Below are 14,013 nucleotides of genomic sequence, written 5' to 3'. Positions count from 1 at the left end.
GTGAATTTACTGATGTTCTGTGTAACTGCTCCTTTACGCAAACTGCAATTTTTAGCTTACGTGGCTTTTCCGTGCTAATAATATTGGCTAATAAATTGATGGAAAAATAGCACAGGCTGCTGACTGTGATGAAAATTTCTGTTCTATTTTATTTCCAGTTCTGTGCTATTAAATAGTTGAAGCACATTTCTTGTATTACTGTTTGTATAACGTGGAAGGAATTTCTATTCTATATGGGCAGTTAATGAATGACTGAATTAATTCAAATTAATTAATTACAAAAAGTTTTAAATATGGAGGAAACAAAAGGAATTGAACTTGTAGATGAAAGGAACAGCGAGATGGACAGATGTGTATTTGACTATTTTCAAGTGACATTCTGCAAATTAAAAGGTTCCTCCTAATGCACTGAACATAATTTACATCTACATCATCTACATCTACAGCATAATCAATTTATGTATACGTACTGTACTGTACTGTGCAATGCTCCAGTGCTTAATTCTTGCTGTCTTTGTATGTTAATAAGCTTAGGGTTTTTTCTGTTATTATGGTGGAATATGATTAAATATTTAAAGGCACATTTGTACATTGTGCAGAGCTGTACATACTGTAGCTGTACACTGCCAGAACATCCTTATCTGTCAGATATACTGTATCTCAGATGTGTTCGCCACTGTGCAGCATGTTTGGAAGCACTACTGAATAAATCTAGCGTAATTCATTATTGGACCTAATGCCAGTTTGTCTGCTCGCTACAGGGCACTTTTTCATATTTCATACTTCATATATTCATGATTTCAGACAGACTGAGACATCCAGTGAAGGTTCTATCTGGCTCTTTTATCTCTAGTTCCTAATCAATACATTTCTCTAATACTCTAACCATTAACCACAATTTAGGCTTTAATGAACAGTTTAGAGCACTCTGTTGTGAATTGGCAGACGTGGAGGTTACTCAAGCTCGAACGGGGCGTCTCCCTTGAGGTTTACTCTGACTCTTCACAAAACAGCCAAATGAAACATGGAGGAGTTGCTTAATTGGTTTAATCGGAAAATAATTAATTACATGATGCAGTTAAATACTTTTGTGGCTATGATCTTACTGCGTTAATCCAGCATAATATCAACAGAAGGGAATAAGTTTTGGGGCAGAAATCTGTTTAAGTCACACTGTCACACTTTTAAAATCAGGGCTTTGCCTCTAAATCATATTATTAACGCATATCTTTTAAATATGATTACTGTATATTATTTTCCCCATCAGTTAACGTTCAAATAACTTGTAACATTTTGAATACATTGTAGGCTGATTGGCATTTCCAAGTTGTCCATAGTGTATGAATGGGTGTGAGGTTTCTATTCCGCAATTGTGTGCCCTGTGATGGGTTGGTACCCTGCACAGGGTGTCACCCGCGTTATACCCCGAGTCCCCTGGGATAGTCTCCAGGCTCCCCACAACAGAAATGGATGGATGGATTGATAATAACTTTTTTTTAGCATCTGTCAGACATTTAAAATACAATTAAAAAGTGCTTTACATTGTTAAGTACAAAACAGAACAAAGAAACAAATGGTAGTCAAAATATAACAATAATATAGGCAAATAATAGAAAAGCAAAATGGAAAATAATATTTAAATGCATTAGTAAAAGTAAGGCAAATATATATATATATATATATATATATATATATATATATATATATATATATATATATATATATATATATTTATATATATATAAGTTATATTAAATTATAAAGTGTATGTTTAGCTGTTTTAAAATGTTATTTATTTTTTAAATCAGTGATAGATGGACCATGCAAATCTGGGTTACCCCTGTTCCTTGAGAAGGGAACAAGATGTTGCGTGAGCTTCACACTGTGGGATGTGCCCTTGTGCGTGACCGGTATCAGAAGCTTTTCTAACATCATGCCTATTTATAGGCCTGCTGGATCAGGTGATGTGGCAATTAAGCACGTCGTATGATATAAAAACGGCACCTGTGAACCGCACTGTCAGCCTTTATTATCTGTAGTGAAGACGCAATTCACAGGCATGCCCCAGTATGACAAAGCTACGCAATGTCTCATTCCCTTCTCAGGGAACATTCTTACATGCGGAACTCAACGTTGCGTGAGCTTCACTCTGTGGGAATGAGAATACCCCCTCTGTTATACTGAGGGCATGGCCTGTTCAAAAGATCCGAGCCCAAGGGTCACTGCAAGACACTCGAGCCCGGGGTGGAATGTATATTCAATCTGTAATATTGAATGAATGTTGCATATGACCACCCCACCATATGCGTAGAATGCGTAGACCATCCCGTCACAGCACACACATGGTGTAAGGGTACCCCTTCGGACAAAGCCTTCAAGGAGGTGACCCCCATACTGAAATGAGCCCTTATGCCCAGAGGCATAGCGACACCACGTGCCTCATAAACGATAGAGATTGCTTCCAACATCCAATTAGAAATGCGCTGCTTTGACACATCACCTCTACTGTCACCACCAAAGCAGACCAGCAGCTGCTCCGACTTACGCCACTGGCCAGAGAGCCCTTACTGGACACAGTAGGGGCAATTTCTCTTGTTCCGATGTGAGGAACAGAGGAGGGCAGTAAGCGTGCAACACTACCAGCTGGGCAGCACACATAAGCACTTTAGGAATACAATCCGGCCTAGGACATAGGAAGACCTTGACTAATCCAGACGCAAAGTCAAGGCAGGAAGGGGCAGCAGAGAGAGCTTGTAGATCTCCGACTCACTTGAGGGATAACAGGGCCAGCAGAAGAGCTACCTTTAAAGTCAGAAGCTTCTGCGAGGCTGACTCTAAGGACCCAAATAGGGCACCTGACAGACCTTCCAGGACAACAGAAAGGTCACAGGAACGTATGTGTGGTCTGCAGATGGGCCTCAGCCGCCTGACACCAAACATAAACCTTGAAGTTAGAGGATGCTAACTTCAAGCTGGTGCCCTTCAGGGGCCAGACCCAGAGGTTCTATAGTTCCAGCCGAGGGTGATAGTCATTCTGGTTGTACATTGCACTCACTGACACAAACTTTCCCTCCACCTAGAGAAGAATTAGTTGTGCCTGCCTGAACAGGGAACATGAACGTAACCCTCCCTGGTGCTTGATATATGAGACCACCGCTGTGTTGTCTGTCACAACTAACACATGGTGACCTCTCAATCGAGCAAGAAATAATTTCAGTTCTAGAAATACGGCCCGCATCTCTAAGTAATTTATGTGCCACTCCAGATGAGGGCCACTCCAGAGACCGTGAGCTGGACAACCGTCTAAGACCGTGCCCCAGCTCCTGAGGGAGGTGTCTGTCATTACTGTCTTGTGATAAGGAGACGCCCCTAGAGTGTGACCTGAGACTAGAAACCGGGAACATATTCAAATTCTCAGAGCATGTAGGCACTGAATTTAGGAATGACACTGATTACTTTCAGAGATTTCGTCCTGCTGCTGCCATGAGACTGAACAGTCTCTCATAGAGACTGGAGGGGATACTCAGATCCAGCTTTATCTTGCTCAATGTTGATAGGATTGACCCTATGCGTGTTGGGGATAGAAACGCACTTATCATAGTAGAATCCCATATAACCCCTAGAAAAGTTGTCCTCTGCACTGGAGAAAGCATACTTTTCTTGAGGTTCAACCTGAGCCCCAAGACCCTCATGTGGACGAGAACACCATATTGATGTTGACTCGCCAGTTAATCCTGGATTAATCCTGGATCATGCTAGGATTAACCAGTCGTCCAGGTAGTTTAGTACACGGATGCTCTGGAGTCACAAGGGAACCAGAGCAGCATCCATGCACTTTGTGAAGGTGTGAGGGGATAACGCTAGACCGAAGGGAAGAACCCGATATTGGTTAAATTAATTTAAATAGTTAAATTACCCATAATGGCCAAATAATCCAACATCACGGGGTTATAAATACGGCTAGTGTATGGTTTTCCCCAGAAGCGTGATATTTCATTGGTAAATGGTAAATGCTGCACTTATATAGTGCTTTTATCCAAAGCGTTTTACATTGTGTCCCATTCACCCATTCACACACTCACACACCCACACAGCAATGGTAGCAGAGCTGCCATGCAAAGCGCTAACTTGCCATCAGGAGCAATTTGGGGTTCAATGTCTTGCCCAAGGATACTTCGACATGTGGAGTTATGTGGGCAGCCCAGATCTGCGAGGCTCTGAAACCCAACTCCCTTCAACTGAGAAGAGCGTGAACAGCGAGCAGCGCTGCCTAATTGTAAGGCGTTCACAATGAGCACAGTCTGCCCTGAGGCTGCCCTGGCGTGCTCCACCCCTAGACACTTCACACAGAAAGTGATGAAACGGGAGCAAGGCATGACCCACTTCCTGAATTCTCTCTCACTCATACTTTTTGCTTTTTTTTAAAGGGACAGAAAAGTAAAGAGATTTTTCTCTTTACTTTTTACTAGAAAGGAAATGAAGAGTCTTCTTGCAAGCATTACACAAACGACTGACATGCAGTCTCACTGAAGATAAGGCTGACGGCATGGTTCACAGGTGCCATTTATATATCACACGACACGCTTAGTTGCCACGTCACCTGATCACGGCAGGCCTATAAATAGGCATGATGTTACACAAGCTTCAGATACCGGTCATGCGCAAGGGTGCTTCCCACAGCATTAAGCTCACGCAAAGCTGAGTTCCCTTTCAGTTTCGTGTAGTTGCAATTGCCCCAAATCAAGGAGTATTGTTGCCAGTAAGTGTTAACATTAAAAATATATATATATTTCTGTATATTTTGTGAGAATAATTATGTGGAGTTCAGGGTGAAGTTGAAGCAAGAAAGAATGGAGGAAGCAAACAAGAAGGTTCTGTGATAATATAAAAAGCTACAGTAGATAATTAACTTGTGTGTGTACTCAGTGTTACTAAATGTGTAGTCCAAAGATACTTCATTCAAAGTCACAGTTGATCTGATATTAAAACAATGATTTTCTTTACACGTAATTGCTTGGCTCTTATTGAAATATTTTCTGTAATGTTGTTTTTTAACAGCTGTGCCATGTCTGGAACATCTGCAGGATGTTCTTTGCAGAGCTCACATTCACAGGCTTTAGCAACAAAATGTAAAAAAATACAGAATATAATTGTGATCTTGACAAGGAGCTTAACTCTAGTTTGCCACCAGTAGGGATAGAACAGGTGCTATTCTGCATTCTCAGGGCCCCCAAAAATGACGTATGCATTTTCCATTAGCAGGTGTCAAGCAAAGCACTGCAGTTTGTCACAGTTATACGTATAGCTCAGTGCCAGCATAATAAAACTGCTTTATGGTGGAATGAACAAATTCCCAAGCACCAAGATGAAATGGAAGCCAGTGTTAGCTGAATCATTCAAGGTCACCTAATGTCATCTAAATCCCAGGCTTTTGTGTAGCAGAAAATGCCTTACATCACACTTAAAAAAAAAAAAAAAATTAGTTAATTAATGAACTCTCTCCTTAAAAGGGTACACAAGAGAATGGAACATAGAATAGAATAAATTATTAAAATATAGTTCTCACAGATCAGTAGTTTTACTTTTGATACTGAAGTACATTCAAATTCAAGTACTTTCATACATTTATTCAAGTAGAAATGTAAAAGGAGTACTACTATTTTTAGTGGAGTAATATTTAATCAGGGTATTTGTACTTTTAATCAAGTACAGGAATGGTGTACTTCCTCCACCATGGACGGAAACATTAACAAATACCCCTTTTTTCATGCATTCCCAGGAAAGTGGCTCAGTCTACCTTCAGTTCTCATGTTCCACGGCACTACAGCTGGAGGTCATCTTTGAAGTACTGGAGGAGTTCGACTGGACAGCTTTCTCAGTGGTCACCACTCGCCACCATGGGTATGAGGACTTCCTGGACATGGTGGAGGGTATCACAGATGGCTCATTTATTGGCTGGGAGAGAAAGAGCATGGTGATGCTCAACCTTACTGATGATCCGGGAGGAGCAAGAACCCGCAGGCTGCTGAAAGAGAATGAGGCACAGGTCAGAAAAAAAGAGAGAGGAAGTTGCTCTTCCTCATATTTCTTTTCAAGCAGGAAATTGTACATTTAGTACAGTGACATTGTTGTAATTCAAGTCAAACCCTAACCCATTTGCTGCTTGCACTAGTCTTGGTCTCATCCATTTTACTTTTTATTTCTTCATTATCCTGTTCTTACAATGTATTTTTACTTTCAGTTCAGTGTGGCTTTTACTGTGGCACAAACACAGTATTCTAAACTGTGGTTTGAGAATAGATACAATGCTTTAAAGCAATATTACCATTTAACATTGTTTCAAATTACCATACAGTTACCCATGCCCCAATCAAAGTCATTTAATCACCAGTATGCATCTTCCAAATATTTTTTTCTTTCTTTAGTTAAAGTTTAATCTTGTTATTTTTTTTCTATTAACTTTACATCATTATTTCATTCTCACATACTCTTTTTCTCTCTTCATCATTCATCAGCTCTTATTTTATCTATAATAATATCTTTTGTTTTTCTTGGCTCTTCCAGTTCCTACCCTTTTTTTGTGATACATTTTTATTGATTTTCAACAGACAATATGCTAAATCTTAAATTTAGATGATTACATTACTCATTCAAGTACTGACAAGCAAATGACAGGAAACCAAAAACAGCAATTGTCACACCAATTGAAATGAACAAAAATTATTCAATGCAGTGTGAATTATTTAGGGCATTTGTTATTAATGGGATAATAAGTTCCTTGATAGTTGATTAGACTGAGTTGACTATCTGACTGTCTTTTTATAAACAAATAAAATAATCTATCAGGAGACAGAGTTAAAATCAATTATTCAGGGATTCAGATGCTTAGATTGTACAACTTGTAGGCTGCGTTTCAGTAGTGCCCTCCTTATAACACAGTAGTTGTTCCTTATGAATTCTTTATTAGAGAACCGTGAGGATGCTGCTTGTACAGAAGATTCTTCTAAGCTGATAATGACCTAGCTGTCTGTGGTACACAGCAGTGTGGTGCGTGTTCTATGCTGGATCACAAGCACATCAGATGTAGCCATATGCTTTCCACTGATGCCTTTGTAGCATAGTAGGTGGTCTCATTACTCTAAGGTATGGGCTGCCCAGGTGCTGAATGCAGACACACTGCTGATGTCCTAGTCAGGACTTATGAGGATATTCCCTTGTGTGCGGAGTGCACTGGCAGTATGTTAACAATTTTACTGATAGCATTGGAGCAATCCCTTTGATTTGACACTTTACTCCTTACAATGGGGCAGCTATACCAGGATATAGAGTGACTATCTGCCAACTTTATACATGGAATCAAGTTTGTTTAGCAAAATGTGCCCTGATAGATATGTGGCACCACAATCTAGTTCCATGTTCCATTGCAGGGTCCCAACTATCTTGCACAAACTTTAGACAGAAAAATTCACACTTTTGGAACACTTGTGGGCTTTTGATGCTGTATAGTTAGGTCCCTTGTAGCATGTCCCTGAAGGGCAGGGTCTGGAAAAGAATGCCTTATGTGGGTAAAGTTCTAAGACTTACTTACATAGGTGCTTACCTTGAATTTCTGGACAGCTCATTCATATTATTAAAACTACCCATGTGTGGTTCATACCTCTGAGGTTGCCAAATTTTTCTCTTGTAGAACTAGGAGGCAATAAATAAAATACAGATGAAACTAAAACTATCTAATAATAGTCTAATATATAATACATTGCAAATATATTAGAGCTCATTGCCATGAACAGAATGCAGAAAGTATCCTAGTCTGGATAATCACATTAATTTGCAATCACTGCAATTTCTTTTTAATTTAACATGCGCCAACATTAATTGGCTGCCAGCCTATAAAATAGAACTTAATACAGCATGTCCTATTTTTCCGCCCAATGAATGAGAGGTAGTTCAATAACTTCATCTTAAAAACTACTTCTTCAGGGTTAAAAAAAGAAAAGAAAAAAAGGCTGTATCCACAGCTGAGAGTGCAGCAGAATTGAGTGGACAGGTCATGAAACATTTTCATTCATTATCCTGAGCAGGATCTTGGTGGATCTGGATAAAATGCTGGTAACAATGTGCACAAGGCAGGAGAAGTCATCCCAGCCCATCACAGGGCATCATTTACACACAATTTATCATAATGAAACTGCATACATGTATTGTTTTTGGTCAGTTTTTGTTTTTGAACCCTGACAAAACCCACGCCAAAACAGGGAGAACATTGAAATTCCACACAGACAGTAACCCAGTATAAAACACAGGATCTGTGGGCTGGTATTCTATGTTCTGCGCTACTATGCTGTGCATGAAAACATTTATTATTTTTTTCCCCCTTATGCATAGGGGTGTAATGCAATGGTATTATTTCTATCTGTTTAGTGCTAAAAATATTAATATCTGTTTTTGTATTAAAAATGGAAATGGGCGTGGTCTATACCGGAAGTTTCAAAAAAATTATGTTAACCCTACCACAATGTGTTGATGTGTTGGAAAAATAGCAAATTGCAGAACTTCTATCTAATGTGACTGAATGAGCAAGCTAACTATGTTAAAACAAAACCAACAACATCTTTCTGCAAAAAACATGCACAATGAATGTACAAGTTTTACACTTTTTAAAAAAATTGATTAGATTTGGGAGAGCCCCTCAAAGACACGCTGTCCTGGGCACAGTGTGTGGGCTATATGGAAAGACAACTCAATATATGAAATCATATTTCTTTGGTTTTAAAAATGGCTTTATTTTGAAGCTCAGTAAGGCAGTGTTTAGATCAGGTTAAAACTGAATTGTGTATCTCCTATGTAATGTAATTCCATGTCTAGTGAACAGGGTTGCCAGGCTGCATGTTCAAAATATACTGCAAATCCGAAATTCACATGGATATTAACTGTTTATGAATATTAAGGGCTTGATCCCATGTACTTTTTGCACAATTAACTGTATTTGTAAATTCAATTTAAAATGGAATAAACATACTTTTTGCCATTACACACACACTAATCCATAATGACAAAGCAAAAATACATTTTTAGAATCTTTTTTGTGAAATATTTAAAAATTCACTTCAGATTGAGCTCAGGTGTATCCTATTTGCTTTGATTATCTTGAGATGTCACTAGAACTTGAGATGTCTCTAGCATAGTTTCTGGGGGGATGGGGGGATGCAATTACAAACCCCCCAATATTTATACCAAGATCAACTGAAACATATGTAGAAGTAATTTATTTTGTAACATTATTCATGTTCTGAATCGATCATGATTTTGTCGTAATAAATCAGATAAAAATGCTAAACTACCCCTCTCTGTTGCACAAATTAATATCGCTCAACTATTACCTCACAGCACAATGCTTGATTAGTGCTGTTTGACTGGGATAGCACAGGCAGCTTTGAGAATGAAGAGAAGCGCTGCACAGCACACTACTTTGCATTGCTCATCAGAGAGGGACAGTAAAAAATATAAAACATACTCAGAAGGATAATATGGTGTAACCTAGCTAAAGACACTCCACATATTGCAGCTAACTAGCTAATTCATTGAAATTACCCATAACTATCAATATAACAAGTTAGCGAAAAAAAAGCCTTGTGATATATTAGCTAAATTTTATTTTAATAGTTCCCATTATTATCAACAACAAAGTTGTTCACACTAATTTATGTGTATAAGTTTTATTCAGATACAGTGTGCATTCCGTTTGACTGTTATTATGCCCTGTGTAATTTGTTTTAATGAAACAATCATTCGATCATCACTGCTTGCGGACGATAGATAGATTAGACAGATGTATGGATGGGTAGATGGATAGAAAGATAGATAAGCAGAGTAATTATGTAATGACACTGCAGATACAAGAAAGCTACTTTTTTCAGTTTATTTAGAAAAAAAAAATATATGTATGCATATATACATATATATTGATACGCATACCCATTCACACTACCCCCCCCCCCCCAATGTTCAAAGCAAATCTACACCCATGTACCTGTAGCAAATTCACATGACTACACATGAATTAGAGAGGCACACCCCTGTGTGCATAAAAAAAAAACAGTTTTGATTTTTAATAAATTTACAAAAAAAAAACAACTTGTTTTCTCTTTGTCATAATGGGTTTTTGTGTATACATTTATTACCAAAAAGTGTCTATTTTTTAAGAACATAAACTTTATGAAAATAATCTCTTTAACATTTACACTTATTTCACAATTTATGACAGTACAATAAATACCAAGTGTCTGAAAGTGATAGTTCAACATTATTTGCAACTATTTTTTCTACTTGCTCAGAGGCAAACAAAATGAGCAATAGAAATAATATTTTTCTTCAACTTTTTCTTGTGTACAGTCTGAAAATAGCACCACTGCTCACAGTACACATCACAAGAAATTAAAGTGAACATGGCACATTCTTTATCAGCATTTACCAAAAAGTAATATTTTGTTAGTGGTTTAAAGGTTATCACCATAAGATCTATGCTTCATTGCATGAGAACACAATTATGAAATTCATCATCATGGGAAGTAGGAGAAATTAATTCAATTGCAGAAAATGTTCAACAGTCTGTACTAATTTAAGAAAACTTAAAATTGGACCAGATACAAACTAAAAAAAGATTTAAATATCTGACCATTCTGGGACTTTTCACATAATTTAAAATATAATCAATAGTGTATAAAATCCTAAAGTCCACCTAAAGACTAAAACCAACCAAGACAAGCAATAATCTTAAAGAAATACATAAATAAAAGACAGCGACATCAAAAAGCGGTAAGGTTAATCAAAAACCTTATGGGTCCAGCAGTCTCTTCCAGCTGTACATCCTACCACAAGCCTGGCACCTCCGTGGTTGGATAATAGGTGAGACATTAAATTTGTGCATGCCCTTATTACCATACTTCTATGAGTTTCCACTTGCTTCAGATTGTGTGGTTTCCTTGGTAACAGAGGCTTTTTCTTCCCCTTTTGATTAAAAGGGGTGACTGTGTGAGAGCAATGATTCCACTGGCAGAAACAGGTTTCTTCACTTTGGAGTGTGGAGGGGTAACCACTGAGCCAAGTTATCCTTTCCCACTTGTCGATGACAATTAATCACATTTCATAATTTTTCTTTTGTCACAGTGCTGCACCACAGATTCTTCCCAGTCCATCTAATCTCAATAGCAGAGCTTAGACAGAATAACTAATGTGTATTTAAAAGCAGGTGCATGCCGTGACTCCTTAGTTTCTTCTTCCCTATTTCTGAACTTACCATCAAGCTCTGGGTCTTCCAGGATCTTGGCCCCATCCTTGATCTCCTTGCTACCCAACAAACCTGCCCTTGCCCTTTTTTTGCGAGGCCAAGTCCTGAAGTCCTCTGGGGTTTACCTTTCTAGGCTCTGAGGAAATGGGGTGCAAGGTATGTGTTCCCCAGGACCCAGGGGAGAAGGGCTATTAGTAAGAAACCTTGTATGAGTGATTGTCTGATGTGTATATATTTCTGGACACCTCCCTTTTCAGGTGTACAATAAGATGGAGATATACAACTTGTTTCTGTATGTTTGGAACAATGTGTAAGTGGGCTATCAATTCTTGATGACTTGTCATTTATATGTGAAGCCAGCCCTTTGACTGCATCAGATGTTTCACCTGAATTGTACGAGTCAGTACATTTTGAGCTTAAGCTTAGGTAAACCGGATGCCTGCATTTCCAATTCTACTTGATAAGTAAGGGGGTTGGGTTAAACAGGCTGGTTCGTTCTATGCGTAGGTGTTCCTGAGGCTTGTGGACTGGAGAACACTGGAAGCCCAGGATTTAAAATAAAATCTATTGCTCATAAAATGTGCAAAACTGACCAGGCAGTTGAAGTTTGGAAAAAGACCAGATGATGCTGTTCTAAACTGCAACTGTCCAGTTTCAATGAACCTGTGCCCACTGTAGCCTCATATATTTGTCCTTGGCTTACAAAAATGATAAGCCTGCTGTTGTAACCCATCTGCCTCAGGGTTTAGCATTTGTTTAGCATTCTGTTTAGCATTCTGAGATGCTTTTCTGCACAAGAAGGATATAGTGGTTATTTGTGATACTGTTGTCTGACAGCTTGAACCGGTCTGGACATTATTCTCTGACCTCTCTCATCAGCAAGGCATTTCATCCTGCAGAACTACCACTCACTGGATGTTTTTTGCTTTTCACACTATTCTGTGTACACTCTAGAGACAGTTATGCATGAAAATCCCAGGAGATCAGTGGTTCATCGGGCAAACTCAAACAAGTTCTTCAGGCACTGATAATTTTGAGATTATCTTGATATCTTGTCCCCAATTCTGAGAATTTATATGAGCATTAACCAAAGCTCTAGACCTATAGTACTGTGCAAAAGTTTTAAGCACATGCAAAGAAATGCTGTAGAGCAAAGATGCCTTCAAAATAATGAAATTAGATGTTTCTACATTTAAAAATACCACAAAGTGCAGTAAACAGTAGTAAATGAAACAAAGTCAATATTTGGTGTGACAAAAAAAATAAGAATAGTAGTCTCCCGTACAATTTGTTCTGTTTTATAAGAAAATAAGCTGGTAAGTTTTATTGAGCATCTTGCAGAACTAGCCACAGTTCTTCTGGAGATGTTGACGTAGACGTTTCGCACTTGCCTTTTATTTTTGCAGCAAAACTCAGCAGCCTTCATTGTGTTTTTTGTCTGAAAAGTGTCTCTTATGTAATATGCTGCTTTCTTTAATGACATACAAACACTTTTCTGTAACAATTTATTTTGTGCTAGAAAACTAATGATTGGGAATCTGAAATGTTTTTTATACTGACTTGATAATGTAGAAGTCATAAAATAAAAAAAATCTATAACAAAGTTTGTACAAAAAAAATAGCGTGCCTAAAACTTTTGCACAGTATTCTATATCTGCATGATTTTATGCATTGTGCCACTGCCATGATTGGCTGATTGGCTGAAACAAATAAACAAACAAAAAAAAACAATAACCTGGTTGCACACATTTGCACGGCATTTTATAACAGGGGCAATACAGTATCAGGGAAGCTGCCAAGAGACCTACAGCAACATTAAAGGAACTGCAGGAATAAGTACTGCTCATTCCCTCCATATGACAACAATCTCTCATTTTCTTCACATATCAGGGCTGTGAGGTGGTGTGGCTAGACAGAAGCTCTTTCTCATAAAAAAAAGAAGTTCCAAGTCCTCTTAAATCAAACACAAAGCATGTGGCAAATGTGGTGTAGTCTGATGAGACCAAGGTAGAACTTTTTGGGTGCAAAAACAAAACAGCTTTACCCATGGTAAAACGTGGTGGCAGCATCATGCAATACGGCTGCTTCTTTTCAGCTGGGACTGGTGCTCTACTCAAGTTAGAGGGAATCATGGATAGTTCCAAATACCAGTCTATTTTGGAACAAAACCTGTAGACCCCTGTTAGACAGCTGCAGATGAAGAAAAATGTTACCTTCCAGCACAATAACAACCCAAAGCATAAATCCAAGTTAACAAAAGAATGGCTTCAGAAGAAGATCAAGGTTGTGGAATGGACCAGTCAGGTCCCAGATCTAAATTCTTTCAAAAACCGGTGGAATAACTTGAAAAGGGCAGTGCACAGGAGATCCCCTCACAATCTGATAGATTTAGAGTATTTTTGCAAGGAAAAGTGGAATAAAATTGCTAAGACTCTTACCCTAAAAGACTGAGTGGGTTTTCTTGGAACTTGGTTTCTCTCTTTTTCATGTTTTTCCCCAAGCTTTGCATGGCAAACAAGTATTTCACACATATTTCTGATATACAGAGATTATCCACTCCATAATCCCTCTTTCCTCTCTCCAAATATTTGGGCTCTATTTTACAATAGAAATGGTCCTGTAAATCATAAAACACTGGATTAATTTACAATGAACTTTTTTGAAGTTATTAGATTTAGACTAAAACAGATTAGATTTGTTTTAAAACGAGATCTTGCTAGCCATGG

General features: G+C 38.3%; 1 protein-coding gene across 1 annotated transcript in view; it reads left to right on the top strand.

The window, feature by feature from the left end:
• grin2da (glutamate receptor, ionotropic, N-methyl D-aspartate 2D, a) overlaps nucleotides 1-14,013 on the top strand; it is a 123,002-nt gene that overhangs the window by 50,786 nt on the left and 58,203 nt on the right. Inside the window, exon 3 of the mRNA XM_017480785.3 lies at nucleotides 5,780-6,046. Coding sequence (XP_017336274.1) covers nucleotides 5,780-6,046 — 267 coding nt within the window. The remainder of the gene's footprint in view (nucleotides 1-5,779; nucleotides 6,047-14,013) is intronic.

Source organism: Ictalurus punctatus, chromosome 12 (assembly GCF_001660625.3).
Source record: "Ictalurus punctatus breed USDA103 chromosome 12, Coco_2.0, whole genome shotgun sequence".
Lineage (NCBI taxonomy): Eukaryota > Metazoa > Chordata > Actinopteri > Siluriformes > Ictaluridae > Ictalurus > Ictalurus punctatus.
Note: the sequence above shows the minus strand (reverse complement) of the source record. Positions and strands in the feature narration are given on the sequence as shown.